We start from the raw sequence: 20722 nt of genomic DNA on the forward strand, positions 1-20722 counted from the left end.
ATTGATTGCTTCTGTGGACAGGTGTCTTTTATACAGGTAACAAACTGAGATTAGGAGCACTCCCTTTAAGAGTGTGCTCCAAATCTCAGCTCGTTACCTGTATAAAAGACACCTGGGAGCCAGAAATCTTTCTGATTGAGAGGGGGTCAAATTCTTATTTCCCTCATTAAAATGCAAATCAATTTATAACATTTTGACATGCGTTTTTCTGGATTTTTTTGTTGTTATTCTGTCTCTCACTGTTCAAATAAACCTACCATTAAAATTATAGACTGATAATTTCTTCGTCAGTGGGCAAACGTACAGAATCAGCAGGGGATCAAATACTTTTTTCCCCCACTGTAACTCCACCAGTCCTACCGATGATATCATTTACGGAGATTATACCTTTTTTAAACATTCTGTCAAACAATAAAGGTTTTTTGTCAATTAGTATATTTGAATTTAACCACAATATTTGTTGCATTATTTGTTCTGTCGTTTCTGGAGGATTAAATTGAAAATGCAACCAACTTTCTATGGCTTGTTTTAGAAATAGTGATATTTGGGAGATGATTTCCTTTTCAAATAACTGCAAATGAGTTGTTGTAATCTGAATAAAGGGAAAAAGGCCTTTCTTGAACATTGGGTGAGACAATCTTACTAATTTGCTAGAGAACCAGTTCGGATTTAAGTATAACTTTTGTATGACTGAAGCTTTTAGTGATAGGTCTAAGGCTTTAATATTTACTTTGACCACCGTTACCCTACGAGAGATAGGCGGGCACCAAGATGCTTGCTTGTAAGGTTGTTCATAACCAGTGAGAGAATACCTGACGTGATTGGAGTCGCCGACTAGACGGGCCCCGTGTCCCGTGCTAACCTCCTCCCCCTTGTTTGTCTGCCCTCTGCCCGATGCATTCTGGGGCATGTGTTTGTGTGTGTGCTTCTTTCCACACTGCCCGCCACCGCCACCCAAACCAGCTGCCTCTCATTAATATTAACTGGCTACTGTGACAGTAGGGCGCCCCTGGTGGCAGTCAGTGCCCCCCGAGGACCCCTACGAGCCTCGTGGCCTCTTCTCCTCGCCACGCGCTGTCATCACTTATTCATCCAACACCTGTTTCCATTCCCCCACCCTCGGTAACAGGGGAGCCTGTGGCTAGTGGCTTATGGCTGGCTTTCCACTTTGCTAAATTGCTTCCTTGTGTTTTATTTTACCCCTCCCTTTGCTACTGAATGCGCATGCAAAGTGAAACGAGAGACACATTTAGGCGGGCCCACGCGATTGGCCGATTGGAGATCAGTAAGGCTCATGCTGAGTGCTAAAGGCAGACCCATCGCTCAAGCTCTTCTCAGTCTGTTATGGCATCTCTCACATTTCCATCCTGAGGAGAATTGATTCTTACAGCTTTGGCATGCCAATAGAGTGTGTTACTCTTGGGGGGTTTTGTTCTTCAACCACTGTTGGTATATTGGGGAGAGCCCTGTCCTCAACTCTGCACTGTTGCAGTTCATTCCCATCAAACGAGCTCCGCTTACCATCGGTATCAGATTCACCTTATTACCCAAATTGATTCGATCACAAACGGCATCACTATAGCTCCATTATTGCTGCTGCTGCCTGCTAGGTATATATTTTATTTCAGGCAAACTCAAGGTTACCCAAACAGAAAGAGCTAGGGCTGAATCAAACATTTGTTTTTATAAAGCAGTTGACTTGCTGCGAGGAAAAATAAAAACGGCGCCATTGTTTTGCATGACAAAACGATTAGGACCCTCTCTGACAGTGCACACAACAACAGCTAATCAGTTAGCGCTCTTGTTTCTGTCTCTCCCCGTGCCAAGGCTTGGGGAGAGGATTCCTTTTGGATGACACACAAAAATAGAAAGAATGCACGATGAGGAAGAATAGAGCTGTCAAAAGTAATGGATCCTTGAATAGTATTTCAGTTTTATTAGTCAAACTTAATAGCTTTGAAGGAGCTGTGATGGATGCAAAAGGCCTTTGTTCAAAATCCATAACTTACGGCAAATGGTTTTTGTGATCAAATAATACCTTCTGACAATTGCATTTTGTACAGAGGGGCCTATTTTTCACTATTCAGAAGGAATCTCTTTTGATAGTACTTTTGTATAAATGATTAGTGGCAGGTTGAGCACAAGAAAGAAAGAAAGAAAGAAAGAAAGAAAGAAAGAAAGAAAGAAAGAAAGAAAGAAAGAAAGAAAGAAAGAAAGAAAGAAAGAAAGAAAGAAAGAAAGAAAGAGAAGTGCACACAATGGCCATACACACAAGAAGAATCAAATGGCAAACACTAACATTGATTTTCATTGGCTGAGACCATGACATCAAACACATTATCTCTTCCATTGTGCTCCCAGACCACATCAGTCATGTTAATTTTTATTTGAATAGGAAGTGCTGCATTTAATAGAATTCACATTTCGACAGTGTTTGTGAAAACCCAGCCTTGGACCCTCCAAAAGACAATGTTAATAAATATTGGAAATGTTGATTTAGCATGTGCAATGTTAGGGGTAGAATTCTGCAGTAAAAATAGGATAAATACAGTGTTTGATTGTTCAAATAGATAGACGAATGGATGAATTTAATGTGAGCGAGTGTGAGATATGGGGCGCTGTACTCACGTTGAATATCGATTGTGACAATGGCATCTTTCCCGTTGGGCACGGCCTTGTTTGAGGCGCGACAGGTGATTTGTTGGCCTGTCTCGATGTTGGAAGCAGAGAGGTAGAGTGAGCTGACTGTACTCTCCCTTCGCCCATCCTGCAACAGTGTCTGAGGAATCAATGCAAGACCAGAGATAGCTATTATCATTACAAGATGTCTTATTTAAATTACATTTACGTTGTGTTCATTTAGCATCCTTATCCAGAGTGACTAGAGCAACTAAGGTAAATAAGACAACCACATATCACAGCCATTGCAAGTAATACAGTAGATGGGGAGCAATCGATTTACAGTACATCATGCAATATATACGAACTGTATGACCTCATGAATCTCATGTATGTCTTGCCTTGAATTACATAGTAATAACATGGTAGTAACATATTTGTAATTACATAGTAATAGAGTTTAGTGGTGTAAATTTTTAAAAACAGATTTCTGATGTCATACTTGACAGATGGAATCAGTCGTCTCTCTATCGTTTACCTCAATTTGCATGTCTTGATATGCCAAGTCAAGTCATGATCTGAATCAAAGTATGTTTTTCCAAAACCCAGCCTCATCCATGGATGAAGATGAAACATATTGGTGCTCTGTCTCCAAAATAAAGTATCCTGATGCATTTAAAATGGAGCTGTTAACAGATTCAGATGAATCAAAAAGACTTGACATCCTAACATTGTGACGTGTCATCAATATGATGTAATCAGTATCAGATGTGACACATATACAAATGTTCCATACAGATGCTGATACTAAGTACTTACAAAGTAACTATACCCTCCCTGTGTCAGTTATTAACCATCAAGATCCCAATAGAATTCTAGAATACTCCTTATTTTCCCAAAATAGTCCTATCTCCATGTTAGAGTGATGTAAAGTGGGGATGTATGGAATATTAATTGGGAAGGAGGGTGCTGATATAATAATAAATATGTCTAAGTGGTTTGCCTGTGTCTAATTTATGGGCTTACAATGAGTGAAAGGAGCGCTCTCCAGTGAGTTTGAGTGGGAACAAGCAAGATCATACTGCAAGATTAAACGCGCCTCTCACTTGCTCAGTTTCCGACTCAGGGCTGACAAAGTGAACAAATTGCCCATGAACACATCCATAATGTAGAGTGTTGGAATGGTTTCTCTTTTTTCGTCATGTTTAAAGCACTAGTGCTCCATCTTGCCCCGTGAATCAAATAAAAAATCTCAGCTGCCACGGTCCAGTGTAGCTCAGTTGGTAGAGCATGGCGTTTGCACTCACTAACTGTAAGTCGCTCTGGATAAGAGCGTCTGCTAAATGACTAAAATGTAAAATGTAAATTAAACTGACAGAGCGAGGCCTTTTTCAGGACACATGGAGGAAGGTTAAGAGTGAAGAGAGGAGAAGAGAGGAAGATAGAAAGAGTGGGAAGGATTCCTCCAAGTGAGGGAAGAGAGAGCACACCTCTTATCAAGGTCCAAAGGACACATTTCAGGTGCACAATCAATTTATGTAAACTTAATTTCAGTGTATGCAGTTCTTGTAGTTTTTAGTGAGTGCAAAATATCTAGATTCATGTCTTGTATAGAGGTATAATAACAGTTTTATCAGTATGTATTGAATTTGTACATACATAAATACAGTACATACATACATATTGTATAGTGAAGAGGTTTGGATCTCTTGGCGTAACAGCTATGGTGTTGGGTTGACATTCGCTGGAGTGCTGGTCAGAGCAACCCCCTGAATTCTCTACATTGGTGTCAGAAGTGGGATGACGCTACTGTGATGCCATCAAAGCCTGGGCATGAGGGACTGCAGATAGAAAAGCGATGGGCGCTCTTTCCGTAGGAAGGGGCCATTGTAGCAACCTTAATAAGTCAGTTTGAATTGCTTGGTGTAATGGTTAAGGTGTTGAATTAGTTTCAATATGTACAAATAGCGATGTCCTGTTGAAAGAGTCAGGTCAGCACAGAGATCATTCAAATCTAGCTCAAACCATACCCAGTCTAGATCCATACCTACAATTAAATTATAAAACTGGGGGGGACAAAAATGCAATTTCAGAATGTGGAGGGGACATGTCCCCCCCATCCCTAGTGGAAGCTAAGCCCATGTCCTTACCTTAGAGTGCATGGCGTTCTTCAGTTCCTGCCCGTTGCGGATCCAGATGATGGAAGCGGCAGGCTTGGCATTGTCGGCGTGGCACGTCAGGTTGAGGGGGTCGCCGGCCCTTAGGCTCACCACAGGGGCCCCAACAATCACAGGGTCATCAGGGGGAACTGTGGAGTACCATAAAGATGCATTTATTTCATTTGCATTGCTTTCTATTGGATTTGTCCTGTTGTAGAGCAGTTCAAGACTTACAATAGTAGTATATTGGTTTCTTTACCCTGTAAGCAGTTTATAGACATGTTAAAACAACAATGCTTAGGTTTTGTTTACTTGGCCACTGTCTCTAAATACTCAGCATTTTTGGCCCAAAACCAACGCAACTGTAAAAGGCAATCAATATGTTGTTTTGCAATTTCGATAAACTATCCCTTTAACAGGCATTGCTATGACATTGCATGCCAACTCAGGGTAACACTTCTGACGTTTCAGTCTGGGATGGAAACGTACAGTGCCTTCAGAAAGTATTCACACCCCTTGACTTTTTCTACATTTTTGTTGTGTTACAGCCTGAATTTTAAATGGATTAAATTGAGATTTTGTTATGGCAAGTCTAAATAAGTTAAGGAGTAAAAATGTGGTAAAGTTATTAATTGCATCAATACACCCAGTCACAACAAAGATACAGGCATCCTTCCTAACTCAGTTGCCGGAGAGGAAGGATATCGCTCAGGGATTTCACCATGAGGTACATTTAGTCTTTAAAACAGTTACAGAGTTTAATGGTTGTGAAAGGACAAAACTGAGGATGGATCAACAACGTTGTAGTTACTCCACCATATTAACTTTTATGAGAGTGAAAAGAAGGAAGCCTCCACAGAATAAAAATAAGGCACAAAAGTAAAACTGAAAACAAATAGGGGAAAACATCATACTTTATGTCCAAAATATAAAGCATTATGTTTGGGTCAAATCCAACATTGAGTACCACTCTACATATTTTCAAGAATGCTGGTGGCTGCATCACGTTATGGGTATGCTTGTCATCTGCATGTTTTCACTTTGTCATTATGGGGTATTTTGTGTAGATGGGGTAAGATTTTTTAAAATATTTAATGCATTTTGAATTCAGGCTGTAACACAACCGTCACGCACTGACTCAGGGGACTCTTATATGTTGAGTCAGGGTGTGAAGGTTCTATGTTGTATTTTCTATGTTGGTGATCTAGTATGTATAGTTCTATGTTGGCCGGTGTGGTTCCCAATTAAAGGCAGCTGTCGCTCGTTGTCTCTGATTGGGGACCATACTTAGGCAGCCTATTGGCACTGTCTAGTTGTGGGATCTTGTTCCGTGTAAGGTATGTTGTGTGTCTATCTTAGGACTTCACGTTTCATTTATTGTTTTGTCGTGTGTTTATTAAGTTGAATAAACATGTACGCATATCACGCTACGCCTTGGTCTGACCCGTCATTGAATGAACGTGACAGAAGATCCCACCAAACGAGGACCAAGCAGCGTGCCCAGAAGGAGCAAACGCCTGGGACTCAACGGGAGGTAACCTTAGTAGATGTCCTCCACGGTTGGGGGAGAATTACTAAGGAGGAGGCCGTCCGTTATCGGGAGGCGATGAAGTTAGATGCCCAGGTAGGAGAGGAGAAACGGCGCCAACAGTGCCGACGACAGAGACACGAGAGGCAACCCCAAGAACATTTTTGGGGGGGCACACGGGGTGGACGACGAGGCAGCAGGAGGCCGTGGAAGGGCGGATCTGCAGGTTAGGAGAGGAGGCCACCATGTTACGGGGGCTGTTGGTTCAGAGGGAGCAGGAGTTATTCGGTCAGAGGGAGGCGCTACAGGAGGCTAAAAGGGAGAAGGAAATAGTGGAGGCACGGAGAGAGGAGCTGGTTAGGCAGCAGAAGGAGCGGGGGTTAATAAAGGAACCCAGTCCGCTCCACCGGTGCCCGGTTCAGCTCCGGTCAGCGGCTCCACTCCGGAGCCAGAGCAGTCCGCTCCACCGGGGTCCAGTCCAGCTCCGGTCAGCTGCTCCACTCCGGAGCCAGAGCAGTCCGCTCCACCGGTGCCAAGTCCAGCTCCGGTCAGCGGCTCTAGTCCAGAGCCTGAGCAGTCCGCTCCACCGGTGCCTGGTCCAGCTCCGGTCAGCGGCTCCAGACCAGACCAGGGGCGCAACAGGGAGGCGGAGAGTAAGAGGTCGTCACGCCCGGAGCCGGATCCGCCTCCGAGGCGGAATGCCCACCCGGCCCCTATCCTGTTATGTTTATGTTGTGTCCGCACCTTTGGGGTTTTGTCTTGTGTTTATTAAGTTGAATAAACATGTAAGCGTATCACGCTGCGCCTTGGTCTGACCCGTCATTGAACGAACGTGACAACAACAAAATGTGGAATAAGTCAAAGGGTATGAATACTTTCTGAAGGCATTGTATAAATAAAATACACTTAATTTCAGAGCAGCATGGGGGCTGAAGGATGTAAATTCAACATAGTTGCAATTCCAAATATTGTGTGTCATCATTAACAAGTGGCCTAAATTTCAAATACACATTAATTGGTAGGATTTCGTTTAGACTGCGTTGCATAGAGGCTATACATCATAATCCTCGCCGCTGCCACTGCTTTGTGTGGTCTCCTCTGACACTTCCCTTAGGTGAGCGATTACTCAGAGGCAAAAGAGGAAGCAGAAACCAGAGTCTGCCTCCTTTCATGCAAGAGAAAGATGAAAATAAAAAAAGAAAGAAAGAAAGGCAGAAAGAAAGGCAGAAGGAAAGAGGGTAGCTAGTTGGGGAGAGTTTTGCCGAATCCAAGCTCGTTAATGGCAATTACATTATTGTGTGAAACCAGAACTGATCACCCTAGATTTGTATTCAAACTCCAGTGAATTATTGATTGGCAGAAAGAGAGTGAAGGAGAGAAAGGGAGAGAGAGAGAGAGAGAGAGAGAGAGAGCGAGAGCTGCATCTGTCAATGCTCTCTCTGTCACTCCTTAACATGCTCAGTACAGTTGAAGTCGGAAGTTTACATACACTTAGGTTGGAGTCATTAAAACTCGTTTTTCAACCACTCCACTAATGTCTTGTTAACAAACTATAGTTTTGGCAAGTCGGTTAGGACATCTACTTTGTGCATGACACAAGTAATTTTTCCAACAATTGTTTACAGACAGATTATTTCACTTTATTTTAGTGAGTGTATCACACTGTATCACACTGATTCACTGTATCACAATTCCAGTGGGTTAGAATTTTACATACACTAAGTTGACTGTGCCTTTAAACAGCTTGAAAAATTCCAGAAAATGATGTCATGGCTTTAGAAGCTTCTAATAGGCTAATTGACATAATTTGAGTAAATTGGAGGTGTACCTGTGGATGTATTTCAAGGCCTACCTCCAAACTCAGTGCCTCTTTGCTTGACATCATGGGAAAATCAAAAGAAATCAGCCAAGACCTCAGAAAAAAATGGTAGACCCCCACAAGTCTGGTTCATCCTTGGGAGCAATTTCCAAATGCCTGAAGGTACCACATTCATCTGTACAAAAAATTGTACGCAACTATAAAACCGCTCAGGAAGGAGACGCGTTCTGTCTCCTAGAGATGAACATACTTTGGTGCGAAAAGTGCAAATCAATCCCAGTACAACAGCAAAGGACCTTGTGAAGATGCTGGAGGAAACAGGTACAAAAGTATCTATATCCACAGTAAAACGAGTCCTATATCGACATAACCTGAAAGGCCGCTCAGCAAGGAACAAGCCACTGCTCCAAAACTGCCATAAAAAAGCCAGACTACGGTTTGCAACTGCACATGGGGACAAAGATCGTACTTTTTGGAGAAATGTCCTCTGGTCTGATGAAAGAAGAATAGAACTGTTTGGCCATAATGACCATCGTTATGTTTGGAGGAAAAAGGGGCACTTGAAAGCCGAAGAACACCATCCCAACCGTGAAGCACGGGGGTCGCAGCATCATGCTGTCGGGGTGCTTTACTGCAGGAGGGACTGGAAAATAATGTGGATATATTGAAGCAACATCTCAAGACATCAGTCAGGAAGTTAAAGCTTGGTCGCAAATGGGTCTTCCAAATGGACAATGACCCCAAGCATACTTCCAAAGTTGTGGCAAAATGGCTTAAGGAAAACAAAGTCAAGGTATTGGAGTGGCCATGACAAAGCCCTGACCTCAATCCTATAGAAAATGTGTGGGCAGAACTGAAAAAGCGTGTGCGAGCAAGGAGGCCTACAACCCTGATTCAGTTACACCAGCTCTGTCAGGAGGAATGGGCCAAAATTCACCCAACTTATTGTGGGAAGCTTGTGGAAGGCTACCCGAAACGTTTGACCCAAGTTAAACAATTTAAAGGCAATGCTACCAAATACTAATTGAGTGTATGTAAACTTCTGACCCACTGGGAATGTGATTAAATAAATAAAAGCTGAAATAAATAATTCTCTCTACTATTATTCTGACATTTCACATTCTTAAAATAAAGTGGTGATCCTAACTGACCTAAAACAGGGAAGTTTTACTAGGATGAAATGTCAGGAATTGTGAAAAACTGATTTTAAATGTATTTGGCTAAGGTGTATGTAAACTTCCGACTTCAACTGTATGCATTTCATATGTAACATATTACATGAAACAGATACAAAACAAGGCATATCGCCATCACCACCACTTAAATTCCATACTTAGACATTGGACATTCACACCGCGGCCTTCCAATACCACTACTGCCATCACTGCGTTCACTTAATTAGCGTCATCCATTTATCTTCCCTCCCAGGGGTAAATTAGGAGAGCGGTATAGCTCGCTAGCTCGCTTCATGCAGACAAACACCTTATACAGCACGGCAGCAGCAGCAGGAGAGTTAGAGAAAGAGTGTGATGGAGATGGAGTTTGAGAGAGCTAGCTGACTTCATTAGGGCCTGACTTGGCCCCTTTGCTCATTACTCATCCCTCACAGCTGGGAGAGTACTGATTAGAACCTTGGCAAGCGCTTTCACTTTTGTCTGCCATCTTTGTTCAGCACAGTTACAATGAAACCGGTATAGCCGAAGATTGTCTATTATATTGACAAGATAGTCAAGCGACCGCTGTAACAATGGAAATACATGTCCTCAAAGATGGAAGGCAGGCGGGAGAAGGCGAGATCATGTGGGACCATTGTAGCCAATGAGAGGGCAGATACACATGTCAACAACAGGCCATAGATATAGATACAGGACTCATCTTTGTATCTGTGCCATCATAACGTTTGTGACAGCATGGGCAGCGCCATTGAGGCTACCTAACATTTTAAAGTAGTAATTTTTTTTTATTCTTCATTGGCTGATTGCTCCCAACTCATAGGAATCCCCACCCAGTTAACTACTTTAAAATGGTGGAAGCCCAGTGGCATAGCGCAGTTTCGAGCATTGAGCATTACAGACGCACAAATATCATACCTCCCAAAAAATGCTAACCTCCCCGGTTATTGTAATGGTAAGAGGTTAGCATGCCTTGGGTATATGATATTTGTGCATCTGTAACTTTCTCACTCATCATTCAGGACTATCCTATGATTCATTCAGGACTATCCTTAATCATGGTACCATCAACATTAATGTAGAAGTGACTCCAAAATGACACAATACATTATTTACTATTCATTTCTATTGGGCACAAAATAATCTTAAACACAACCAAAACGAACAGCAAATGCATCCAATAATTTTGTAGAGTCACAAGCTTGATGTAATCATTGCATGCTAGGAATATGGGACCAAATACTAAACGTTTGACTACTTTAATACAGTATTTGTCCCAATACTTTTGTCCCCTAAAATTGGGGGACTATGTACAAAAAGTGCTGTAATTTCTAAATGGTTCACCCGATATTGATGAAAATACCCTCAAATTAATGCTGACAGTCTGCACTTTAACTTCATAGTCATTGTATCATTTCAATTCCAAAGTGCTGGAGTACAGAGCCCCAAAGAAGTATATTAATCACTGTCCCAATACTTTTGGAGGTCACTGTATATACTGTTAAGTAACTTCAAGAAGAGTTTAAAAAGTGAAAGAGTAAATACAGTACAGGCTACAACAACCTTCACCTTGACCAAAATCTGCACAATACATTTTTCTAATATTTTAAAATCTGAAGATGAAGACATTGCTTGAATATCCGAAATGTGAGTGAAACATCACCCACAGCTTGAACGGATACAGTGAGAATTTGAAGTAATTTTGAAGTAATTACATGAAGGTGGGTGATCCTCTTTAGCTCAGCTGGTAGAGCATGGCGCTTGTAACGCCAGGGTAGTGGGTTCGATCCCCGGGACCACCCATACACAAAAATTTATGCACACATGACTGTAAGTCGCTTTGGATAAAAGTGTCTGCTAAATGGCATATTATTATTATTATCATTATTAAGGTGATGCAATGGTGGCGTACCAGTCAAGAGTTATATTATTATGTCTTAAAAAATAAACAGTACTCTAAAATCAAGTCATGATGAGGCAATTTCCTCCCTGAGTTTCCACGCTAATCTGTCTACGGGGGACTAGATTTGTTATTGTTTGTTATTGACAAGGTGGAGTCTCAGGTTTAAAATCAGTGGTGGTCCTCTGTGTTATACTGTGATGTTGGAAAAAAAAAAATCTTTGTGTTTTTATTTCTTCCCTGTCGACTAATGAGACCAACAAGAAGGCAATAATGTCAGGTTGGCAACCTGCATTTGGTTTGCTTTCAGTCTCATTTGTGGCACCCTATTCCCTGTTTAGTGCACTACTTTTGACCTGGGCCCAGAGGGATCTGTTCAAAAGCAGTGCACTATATAGGGAATAGGGTTTTGAGACGCAGCCCAAGAGAGACTGAAAGCAAACCAAATGCAGTGAATAATTCATGGAGCTCCTTTCTGCTCCGACTGGTGCAATACAGGGGACCATTTTCAATATCTCTCGCTCTGTGATGCTAAATCAGCAAACATTACAGCTGTCACTGGCACAACATATCACAAACAAGCACATTTACATTATTATCTGAGCACTAAACAAGCCGCTACTGTTAGTCATCTGTCCTCAACTGCCTGCCTTTCATGCTGTTGGGTTCCTTGTCTTAGGCCACATCCCAAATGGCACACTATTCTCTATTTGTAAAAAGTGATGCACTAAATAGGGAATAGGTTGCCTGATGCTCATCCAGAGCCTCAGACTCTGGATGAGCATCAGGTGACACCAACCACACACATTTTGGAGGTGTGAACCAGCTAAGCAACAGGCCTTGGGAACTCCACATAAAATCCTGACCAGTGCAGTGAGTTCACCCTCCCACCCTCCCAGGTCTTGTGTTGTATCGTCCGTGATGTCAGAACTGAGGGAACCAGCTAGCATTTTTGCCATGGGTCGGCAAAGGAGCTAATACCGCGTGACTCATTACACGGGCCTAATTCACGACATCAGCAGTGATGTTTGGCCTCCGAAGCCAAGTTAGACCCCAGAGAGAGGGAGGGAGAGAGAGAGAAGAGAGAGAGAGAGAGAGAGAGAGAGAGAGAGAGAGAGGGGTTGAGAGAGAGGGGGAGAGCAACAAGGAGAGAGAGAGATGGGGGCCTCCTCTCCAGTAACCCCACAGAGGCTCAACCCATCATCATTACCACCATGTTTCTGGCCTAATGGTTCCAAATTGACGATTTAACGTGGCCAGTCAATAGATTTCTCATGAGCTGGCCTACACAGAGGTGGACTAATCACCTCCTACTTTAATTACTGTCGCTGGACGCTGGAAGCCCACTCTCTCCCCCTTCCCTCTCTCCCATTCTTTCTCTCTCTCCACAATAGGGCCTGGCTCTTTGTCACTGAATTACATGTTCTTTCTCTCCACTTGATTCACTGACCCCTTGGGAGGGACCAAAGTCATTCAGTTCTGTAGATGGGGAAAGAAGGAAAAAATAGTCTGGAAAATAGAGCAATTACATTTAGGAAAAAAACTGAGGGGAGGATGACTTGGGGAAAATGTGACCCGTTTTCAAATGTACCTGAATCTGGTTCTGTGAGCTTAAGATGGCCACCTCGCAGGAATTTGCGGCCGGGGCAGATTAATCACTTTCATGGTGGGTTCACTGGCAGTGCCACGTTTGTGCCTTCGCCTTCGCCCTCTCACCTTCCGAACTTTAAGATGGATGACTTAATCAATCCTTTTCTTCATGTCAGCTGTTAGTATGCACTTAGCACACACATTCAGAGCTGTCGCCGTATCCTTCTTGAAAGTTCTACACTACATTCTAAGGTCTATGGTATGACACGCACAACCCAACATCCAGATAAAAATGTGTCTAGGGCAGGATTTTGCAGGCGAGAGAAAACGTTTTCTTCTGGAGGTTCGGTTGGGCACACATTCTCTTGTACCAGCCTAAGGTTTCTATCTCCACTTTAGGCTTTCGTCCTCATTTTCCCCACATTTATCCATGCCACTGTAGCCCTTCACTCGCTTGAAAGAGTCAGTACCAAGTCTCCACCGCCAACAAACAGCACTGTAGGAGATTGGCAGTACATTTCGGCAGTACATTTGTGTCTGTGTGCATCACATTCGTAGCAAGAGGACTTGCCAGCGTTTGCCTGTCACACAGTCACACCTTGCCTTAGTGAATGTTACCTCTCCAGATAAGAGAGATGCCACTGAAGTTAATTAAACTGTGATTCATTTAAATGGGGAATGTAATGGGTCCCAGAGCCCAACACAAGGTACAACTTGTTTCACCGCTCTGGCTGGAGACTCCGGAGGGGCACAGTGTCAACTGATGCACAGGCAGGGGGAGAATGAAGACAGTCTCTCGTGCAGAGAGATAAAAAAAATTAAGGGAAATTTAAGAGGCCAATTGTTTAATTTAAGGCTGATTTAATTGATATTAAGGGGTCTTTTTATGTTTTAAGGGATAATTAAGGTACATTTAATACTAATTTAAGGCAGTCCTGTTTCCTAGTGATAGATAATTAATAAGGCCATTATTCCCTATTAAGGTGGTATATACGTAAGGGATCATTAACAAGAGACTATGCGTTCTATGGTAAATAATGAATGACGTGGAAGGTGTGTTCCACGAAGCACTAGTGGAGTGTAACTAACCTTCCACGGAGTTGTATTATTTTCCAGAGAACACATAGAGCCACGAGTTGATTATCCCTTACGTACCATGGCTATACAGTAATTTAACACATTTGCTGCTAGAAATATGTTAATTTGCCGCTAGAAAAGTATCTAGCAAGTTTACAAGATAGCGACAGTAGTTGTCTTGGTAACCAAACAGACTTGCTAGTTTAGCTAACCAAACCTTCAGTCCTAGCTTGCTATTATGAAAATCAAACTCAACAATGGCAATAATGTTTTCAATTTGACTTTTGTTTTCAAATGCAGCTCAAATATAGAACATGTAAGAACGAACTAAAGCCATCGAATTTTTTTCTGTGCAAATATACCGTTCGTTATAGGGAAATAATGCACGCTCTAGAATGCCCTTCAAGACAATCAGAAACGAGTGTTCAACAATGCCATGGTATAATACTTATTAAAGCCAGACTCAGTAAGTGCAAAATAAAATGTTGGTTTATATCGCTCAAATAAGAGATATTAAGTTTTAATTTTACCTATTGACAGCTTTGACAGCACAGCACTGGAAATACCAGAGCTTTTTTCACTTTTTCCCCCTTCAGGTTTGTTTACATTTTGCTGCTGATTTCTCAGCCAGGTGAGGTGATGACATAGGGCTTGAATGTAGCGAAGATGTAATCTCGCTCACGCTCTGAGTGATGTTTACAACTCAACTGTCACTCTGCCGTAGTGCCTTTTAGCCTTGCAGTCAATCCTGTCGGACTATAACCAAAGATACTGGTAAGAGTACTTTTTGGATTAAAACATTCAATTATCTTATGTAATTAGCCATCATCCATTATATTGTACACTTCTGGAAAATAGCTTTTTGTAGTGTTTAGCTGTGTTCTGCCTGTTGGCTGGACTAGGCTAGCTGGTAAAATTAGTTAGGCTTGTCGTAATCAAAAATGTTTGTTGTCATTTAATGTATTAGCAAAACATTGAGTATATTTGTGTTAATTAGTCACGTTTGTCTTCCTTAAACAAAATAAAAATCACATTGAGGTAATATAATATCTAGTTTATTACTGTATGAATTTATCAATAGGTGTAAGTTAGTTAGCTAACGTTAGCTATCAGTCATAGCTAGGTCTATGACATATTTACAGCACATACAATTACCATCTACTAATTGCTATACTTACATAGAGTATATTTTCTGTCAATTGCTGGCAGCACCATTTCACCAGGTCAAATTTCTGGTACAGGTAAATGTACATATAAATGTACTTGGAGGATAATGGTGATCCTGATTCTTAAATGATTGCAGGGGCAGAGGTCCAGGGGTCCGTGGAGGATTACTGAGGGCCAGTGTAGAGACAGGGGCCCATGTAGAGAGCAGGGCAAGAGGATCAAACAGGGCCAGGGGATGGAAGAGTGGTAGAGGTAGAAGGGGCAGAGGCAGAGGCAGAATCTGGGAAATATCCCTGGCTGATATTTTGGCCCATTCATCCATGCAGATCTCCTCTAGAGCAGTGATGCTTTGGGGCTGTCGCTGGGCAACACGGACTTTCAACTCCCTCCAAAGATTTTCTATGGGGTTGAGATCTGGAGACTGGCTAGGCCACTCCAGGACCTTGAAATGCTTCTTACGAAGCCACTCCTTCGTTGCCCGGGCGGTGTGTTTGGGATCATTGTCATGCTGACCCAGCCACATTTCATCTTCAATGCCCTTGCTGATGGAAGGAGGTTTTCACTCAAAATCTCACGATACATGGCCCCATTCATTCTTTCCTTTACACGGATCAGTCGTCCTGGTCCCTTTGCAGAAAAACAGCCCCAAAGCATGATGTTTCCACCCCCATGCTTCACAGTAGGTATGGTGTTCTTTGGATGCAACTCAGCATTCTTTGTCCTCCAAACACGACGAGTTGAGTTTTTACCAAAAATTTCTGTTTTGGTTTCATCTGACCATATGACATTCTCCCAATCCTCTTCTGGATCATCCAAATGCACTCTAGCAAACTTCAGACGGGCCTGGACATGTACTGGCTTAAGCAGGGGGACACGTCTGGCACTGCAGGATTTGAGTCCCTGGCGGCGTAGTGTGTTACTGATGGTAGGCTTTGTTACTTTGGTCCCAGCTCTCTGCAGGTCATTCACTAGGTCCCCCCGTGTGGTTCTGGGATTTTTGCTCACCGTTCTTGTGATCATTTTGACCCCACGGGGTGAGATCTTGCGTGGAGCCCCAGATCGAGGGAGATTATCAGTGGTCTTGTATGTCTTCCATTTCCTAATAATTGCTCCCACAGTTGATTTCTTCAAACCAAGCTGCTTACCTATTGCAGATTCAGTCTTCCCAGCCTGGTGCAGGTCTACAATTTTATTTCTGGTGTCCTTTGACAGCTCTTTGGTCTTGGCCATAGTGGAGTTTGGAGTGTGACTGTTTGAGGTTGTGGACAGGTGTCTTGATAACAAGTTCAAACAGGTGCCATTAGTACAGGTAACGAGTGGAGGACAGAGGAGCCTCTTAAAGAAGAAGTTACAGGTCTGTGAGAGCCAGAAATCTTGCTTGTTTGTAGGTGACCAAATACTTATTTTCCACCATAATTTGCAAATAAATTCATAAAAAATCCTACAATGTGATTTTCTGGATTCTCAATTTGTCTGTCATAGTTGACGTGAACCTATGATGAAAATTACAGGCCTCTCTCATCTTTTTAAGTGGGAGAACTTGCACAATTGGTGGCTGACTAAATACTTTTTTCCCCCACTGTATGTTATTCAATGCGTTTGTATGGGCTAATAGCAATAAGGCCAAATAGCATTTTCATCAAATATATATATAAATATAGATATTTTTGTATACTTCAAGAGGTCTTAAAATTCAAAATCAAATAACAAAATGATCCTTGGTATGACCTTATTAAAACAATTCCATATAGCGTAGACAGGGCTTAGACTGTAATGGGTTAAAAAGTCACGATTGAGCTGATGGAAAAAGGAAATTTCGGTTCAATTTAATAAATGTTGACAAACAATTTGTTCGTTCAACATGGTGGGATCTTTTTGTGTCAGTAAAATGAATTATGCGAGAAATGGCAGTGGAAACACCTTTATGCGCAAATATTGATATAATAACCATCATATAGAAGTAAACTTGGAGTCACGCAATGATATGATACGTTGTACTACCACTACGACGTGGGAAAGCATTAAGAGTTTATAGGCAGATTAAATAAATTATGACCTGGTGAGCTTGATTCAAATTTCCAATAAATATCGAGGGTATTATTTGAATGCTGGTGACATGATGATGCTTGGCTGCCAATCATCAAATAAAAATGGTATTGCTCTTATGCATATCTCATCATATAACCTACACTGTCCACTTTTTCAGCGAACTGTCTAGAGAGGATACACCAAAACTAGATTGAAAATGCAATGGAAACCCATTTAACTTAAATTTTTTATTTGGGAACTTAACCGTAAAAGTGTTTTGTCTATGTCATCACCCACAGCCTTTTATCCAGAACAAATCTGTTTGATGGGAACACACCTTTGGTGCGAAAATGCGCACATTGTTTTTATGCAGATTTTAGAATATTTGTATGAAAATCTGTGTCCAATAGAATGGAAACCTAGCTAATGACCCCATGCCAATAATACTAACACGGGATGGCCTAATCAATACAAGAACTAGCTCTCAAATCGATTGATGATGCATCAACAGACGCTAATTGCTTGACTTGCAAATGATCCATCAAAATGAGAACCAGATCACGGCAATAAATATATAATAAAAGGAGTGTTCAATACCCACTTATAAAAATACATTATTCCAAATAAACATAATACTTAATTTCATTAACATTTCGTAGCTCAACCAATTCAAGCTAAAATTAGTAATTGCATCTATCATCATTATATGACTTTAGGCCATACATCAACAGGCTCTACACTCAAAAGTTCCACTTACAGATCATTGGGAACCGATTCAACGCATAGAACAACCCAGACAGTACAGATCACAGAGAGGGGGAATGAAAATGCATCTGCAAAGGCCGACAATCAATGTTTGACACAAAAGTACAGCAGACTATGTTTCCCTCCCCAATTTAGCGCTCGTTTATATAGCCTTGGCCACTGCTGGCTTTGACATTAAATAAGAGGCAGATTGGTAGGACGGGAGGATGTTGGGATGAGGGATAAAAATATCAGCTTGCTGTATATGAGAAGACATCAATCACCATAGCAAGGTTACAGTGACAAAAAAACAGCCACTGTGGGGGGAAGAGTTCAGGCGGTTCGGGACGTCAATGTGCAATGGCTCTATGGCTGCAGGCAAGAAGCGGCCTCGTAGATGAGGCGATGTGTGCTGCTTCTCCTCAGTTTGATTGATATTTTATTGCTTGGCACAGGGGGTGATTACCCCTGGAGTAAAGGCTAATCCATGACAAAAGAGTGACAGTAATAACCGCTAAGCTGCTGAGGGGAGGGAAAATCCTTTTTGCTCTGAAAAACACTGGTTAAAAAAAAAGTATTTGATCCCCTGCTGATTTTGTACGTTTGCCCACTGACAAAGACATGATCAGTCTATAATTTTTATGGTAGGTTTATTTGAACAGTGAGAGACAGAATAACAACATAAATATCCTTAATGTGCTTCTTCTTGAGCCACTCCTTTGTTGCCTTGGCCGTGTGTTTTGGGTCATTGTCATGCTGGAATATCCATCCATGACCCATTTTCAATGCCCTGGCTGAGGGAAGGAGGTTCTCACCCAAGATTTGACGGTACATGGACCCGTCCATCATCCTTTTGATGTGGTGAAGTTGTCCTGTCCCCTTTGCAGAAAAACACCCCAAAAAGCATAATGTTTCCATCTCCATGTTTGACGGTGGAGATGGTGTTCTTGGGGTCATAGGCAGCATTCCTCCTCCTCCAAACACGGCGAGTTGAGTTGATGCCAAAGAGCTCGATTTTGGTCTCATCTGACCCCAATACTTTCACCCAGTTCTCCTCTGAATCATTCAGATGTTCATTGGCAAACTTCAGACGGGCCTGTATATGTGCTTTCTTGAGCAGGGGGACCTTGTGGGCGCTGCAGGATTTCAGTCCTTCACGGCGTAGTGTGTTACCAATTGTTATCTTGGTGACTATGGTCCCAGCTGCCTTGAGATCATTGACAAGATCCTCCCGTGTAGTTATGGGCTGATTCCTCACCGTTCTCATGATCATTGCAACTCCACGAGGTGAGATCTTGCATGGAGCCCCATGCCGAGGGAGATTGACAGTTCTTTTGTGTTTCTTCCATTTGCGAATAATCGCACCAACTGTTGTCACCTTCTCACCAAGCTGCTTGGAGATGGTCTTGTAGCCCATTCCAGCCTTGTGTAGGTCTACAATCTTGTCCCTGACATCCTTGGAGAGCTCTTTGGTCTTGGCCATGGTGGAGAGTTTGGAATCTAATTGATTGCTTCTGTGGACAGGTGTCTTTTATACAGGTAACAAGCTGAGATTAGGAGCACTCCCTTTAAGAGTGTGCTCCTAATCTCAGCTCAGATTCTGTATAAAAGACACCTGGGAGCCAGAAATCTTTCTGATTGAGAGGGGGTCAAATACTTATTTCCCTCATGAAAATGCAAATCAATTTATAACATTTTTTACATGCGTTTTTCTGGATTTTTTTGTTGTTATTCTGTCTCTCACTGTTCAAATAAACCTACCATTAAAATTATAGACTGATAATTTCTTTGTCAGTGGGCAAATGTACAAAATTAGCAGGGGATCAAATACTTTTTTTCTTCATTGTAGATGTATGTAGAAGGGGTTTACTTCATGTTTTATTTAGCGATCTTTCACGGCACACCAAAGTTGATCTGAGCCTGTAATTCACTTTCATCCACGGGGGCAGGTTGTTTTCAAACATGATGCTCATGAATTGAAGCTTACAGTTCACTTTGCATTTTTCCTCTGAAAAGGTATTGATCGAGTTAGCATGCAATTAGGTAGGGTCATTTAATGACGGTAAGAAAGGCAAAGCATTTAGCTGAGGTAGAGCTTCTGTAGGATAGTCTGTCCCATGATGAGCTCAGTTTAATTTTTTCAAATGACAAATCACACACATTGATTAGAATAAATAACTGGAACATTTTATGGATAATGATAGCATTTGCAGATATGTCCCATGTAATTTTACATAGGCAGATGTAAGAGACATGTCAAAGAAAACACTTGTGAGATTTGCCCCCAGCCCTCAATATAATGTCGATAGCTGGGATGGCTTATAGGACTTGCAGCAATCTACACGTTAAAATAATCTGAGCAGACACTGGCACTCCAAGTAATATGTACCCTAATACAGAGGCTGTGGAAAAACTATTTTTTGACTTTTATTCAGCACTGAATGACTGTCGGCCCACGATTATAAAACTGCTTGCAAAAATAAGGGCTTTCAATCATTCTCTTGCGTTATATAAAGGCATGTTCAGATCTAGCAGCCGACATGAGGAGAGACGAGATGAGACAAAACTAGACAGTTTTAGCATTTTTTGTAGTAGAACAACTGACTAACGACAGGGCATTCAGAATAAAACACGAGAAGTTGAGACCGTTTTCACGGTAACACTTTACACTTTTCAATGATGTGTGGAAACTTTGTACTTAAAATAGCAAATACAGTGTATTCGGAAAGTATTCAGCCCCCTTGACTTTTTCCACATTTTGTTACGTTACAGCCTTATTCTAAAATGGATTAAATCGTTTTTTCCTTCATCAAACTACACACAATACCCCATAATGACAAAGCAAACCCAGGTTTGTATACATTTTTGCAGATTTATGCAAAATAAAAAACGTAAATATCACGTTTACATAAGTATTCA

At 41.8% G+C, this 20722-nt stretch overlaps 1 protein-coding gene across 2 annotated transcripts in view; it reads right to left on the bottom strand.

Moving 5' to 3' along the window:
- The window catches only part of LOC121573985 (kin of IRRE-like protein 3), a 377432-nt gene that overhangs the window by 91487 nt on the left and 265223 nt on the right, over window positions 1-20722 (bottom strand). For both annotated transcript variants that reach the window (XM_041886424.2, XM_041886423.2), the window contains exons 4-5: window positions 4770-4927; window positions 2629-2779 (exon numbers count right to left, since the gene is read on the bottom strand). In XM_041886424.2, coding sequence (XP_041742358.1) covers window positions 2629-2779; window positions 4770-4927 — 309 coding nt within the window. The remainder of the gene's footprint in view (window positions 1-2628; window positions 2780-4769; window positions 4928-20722) is intronic.

The sequence above is a fragment of the Coregonus clupeaformis genome, chromosome 9 (genome assembly GCF_020615455.1).
Source record: "Coregonus clupeaformis isolate EN_2021a chromosome 9, ASM2061545v1, whole genome shotgun sequence".
NCBI lineage: Eukaryota > Metazoa > Chordata > Actinopteri > Salmoniformes > Salmonidae > Coregonus > Coregonus clupeaformis.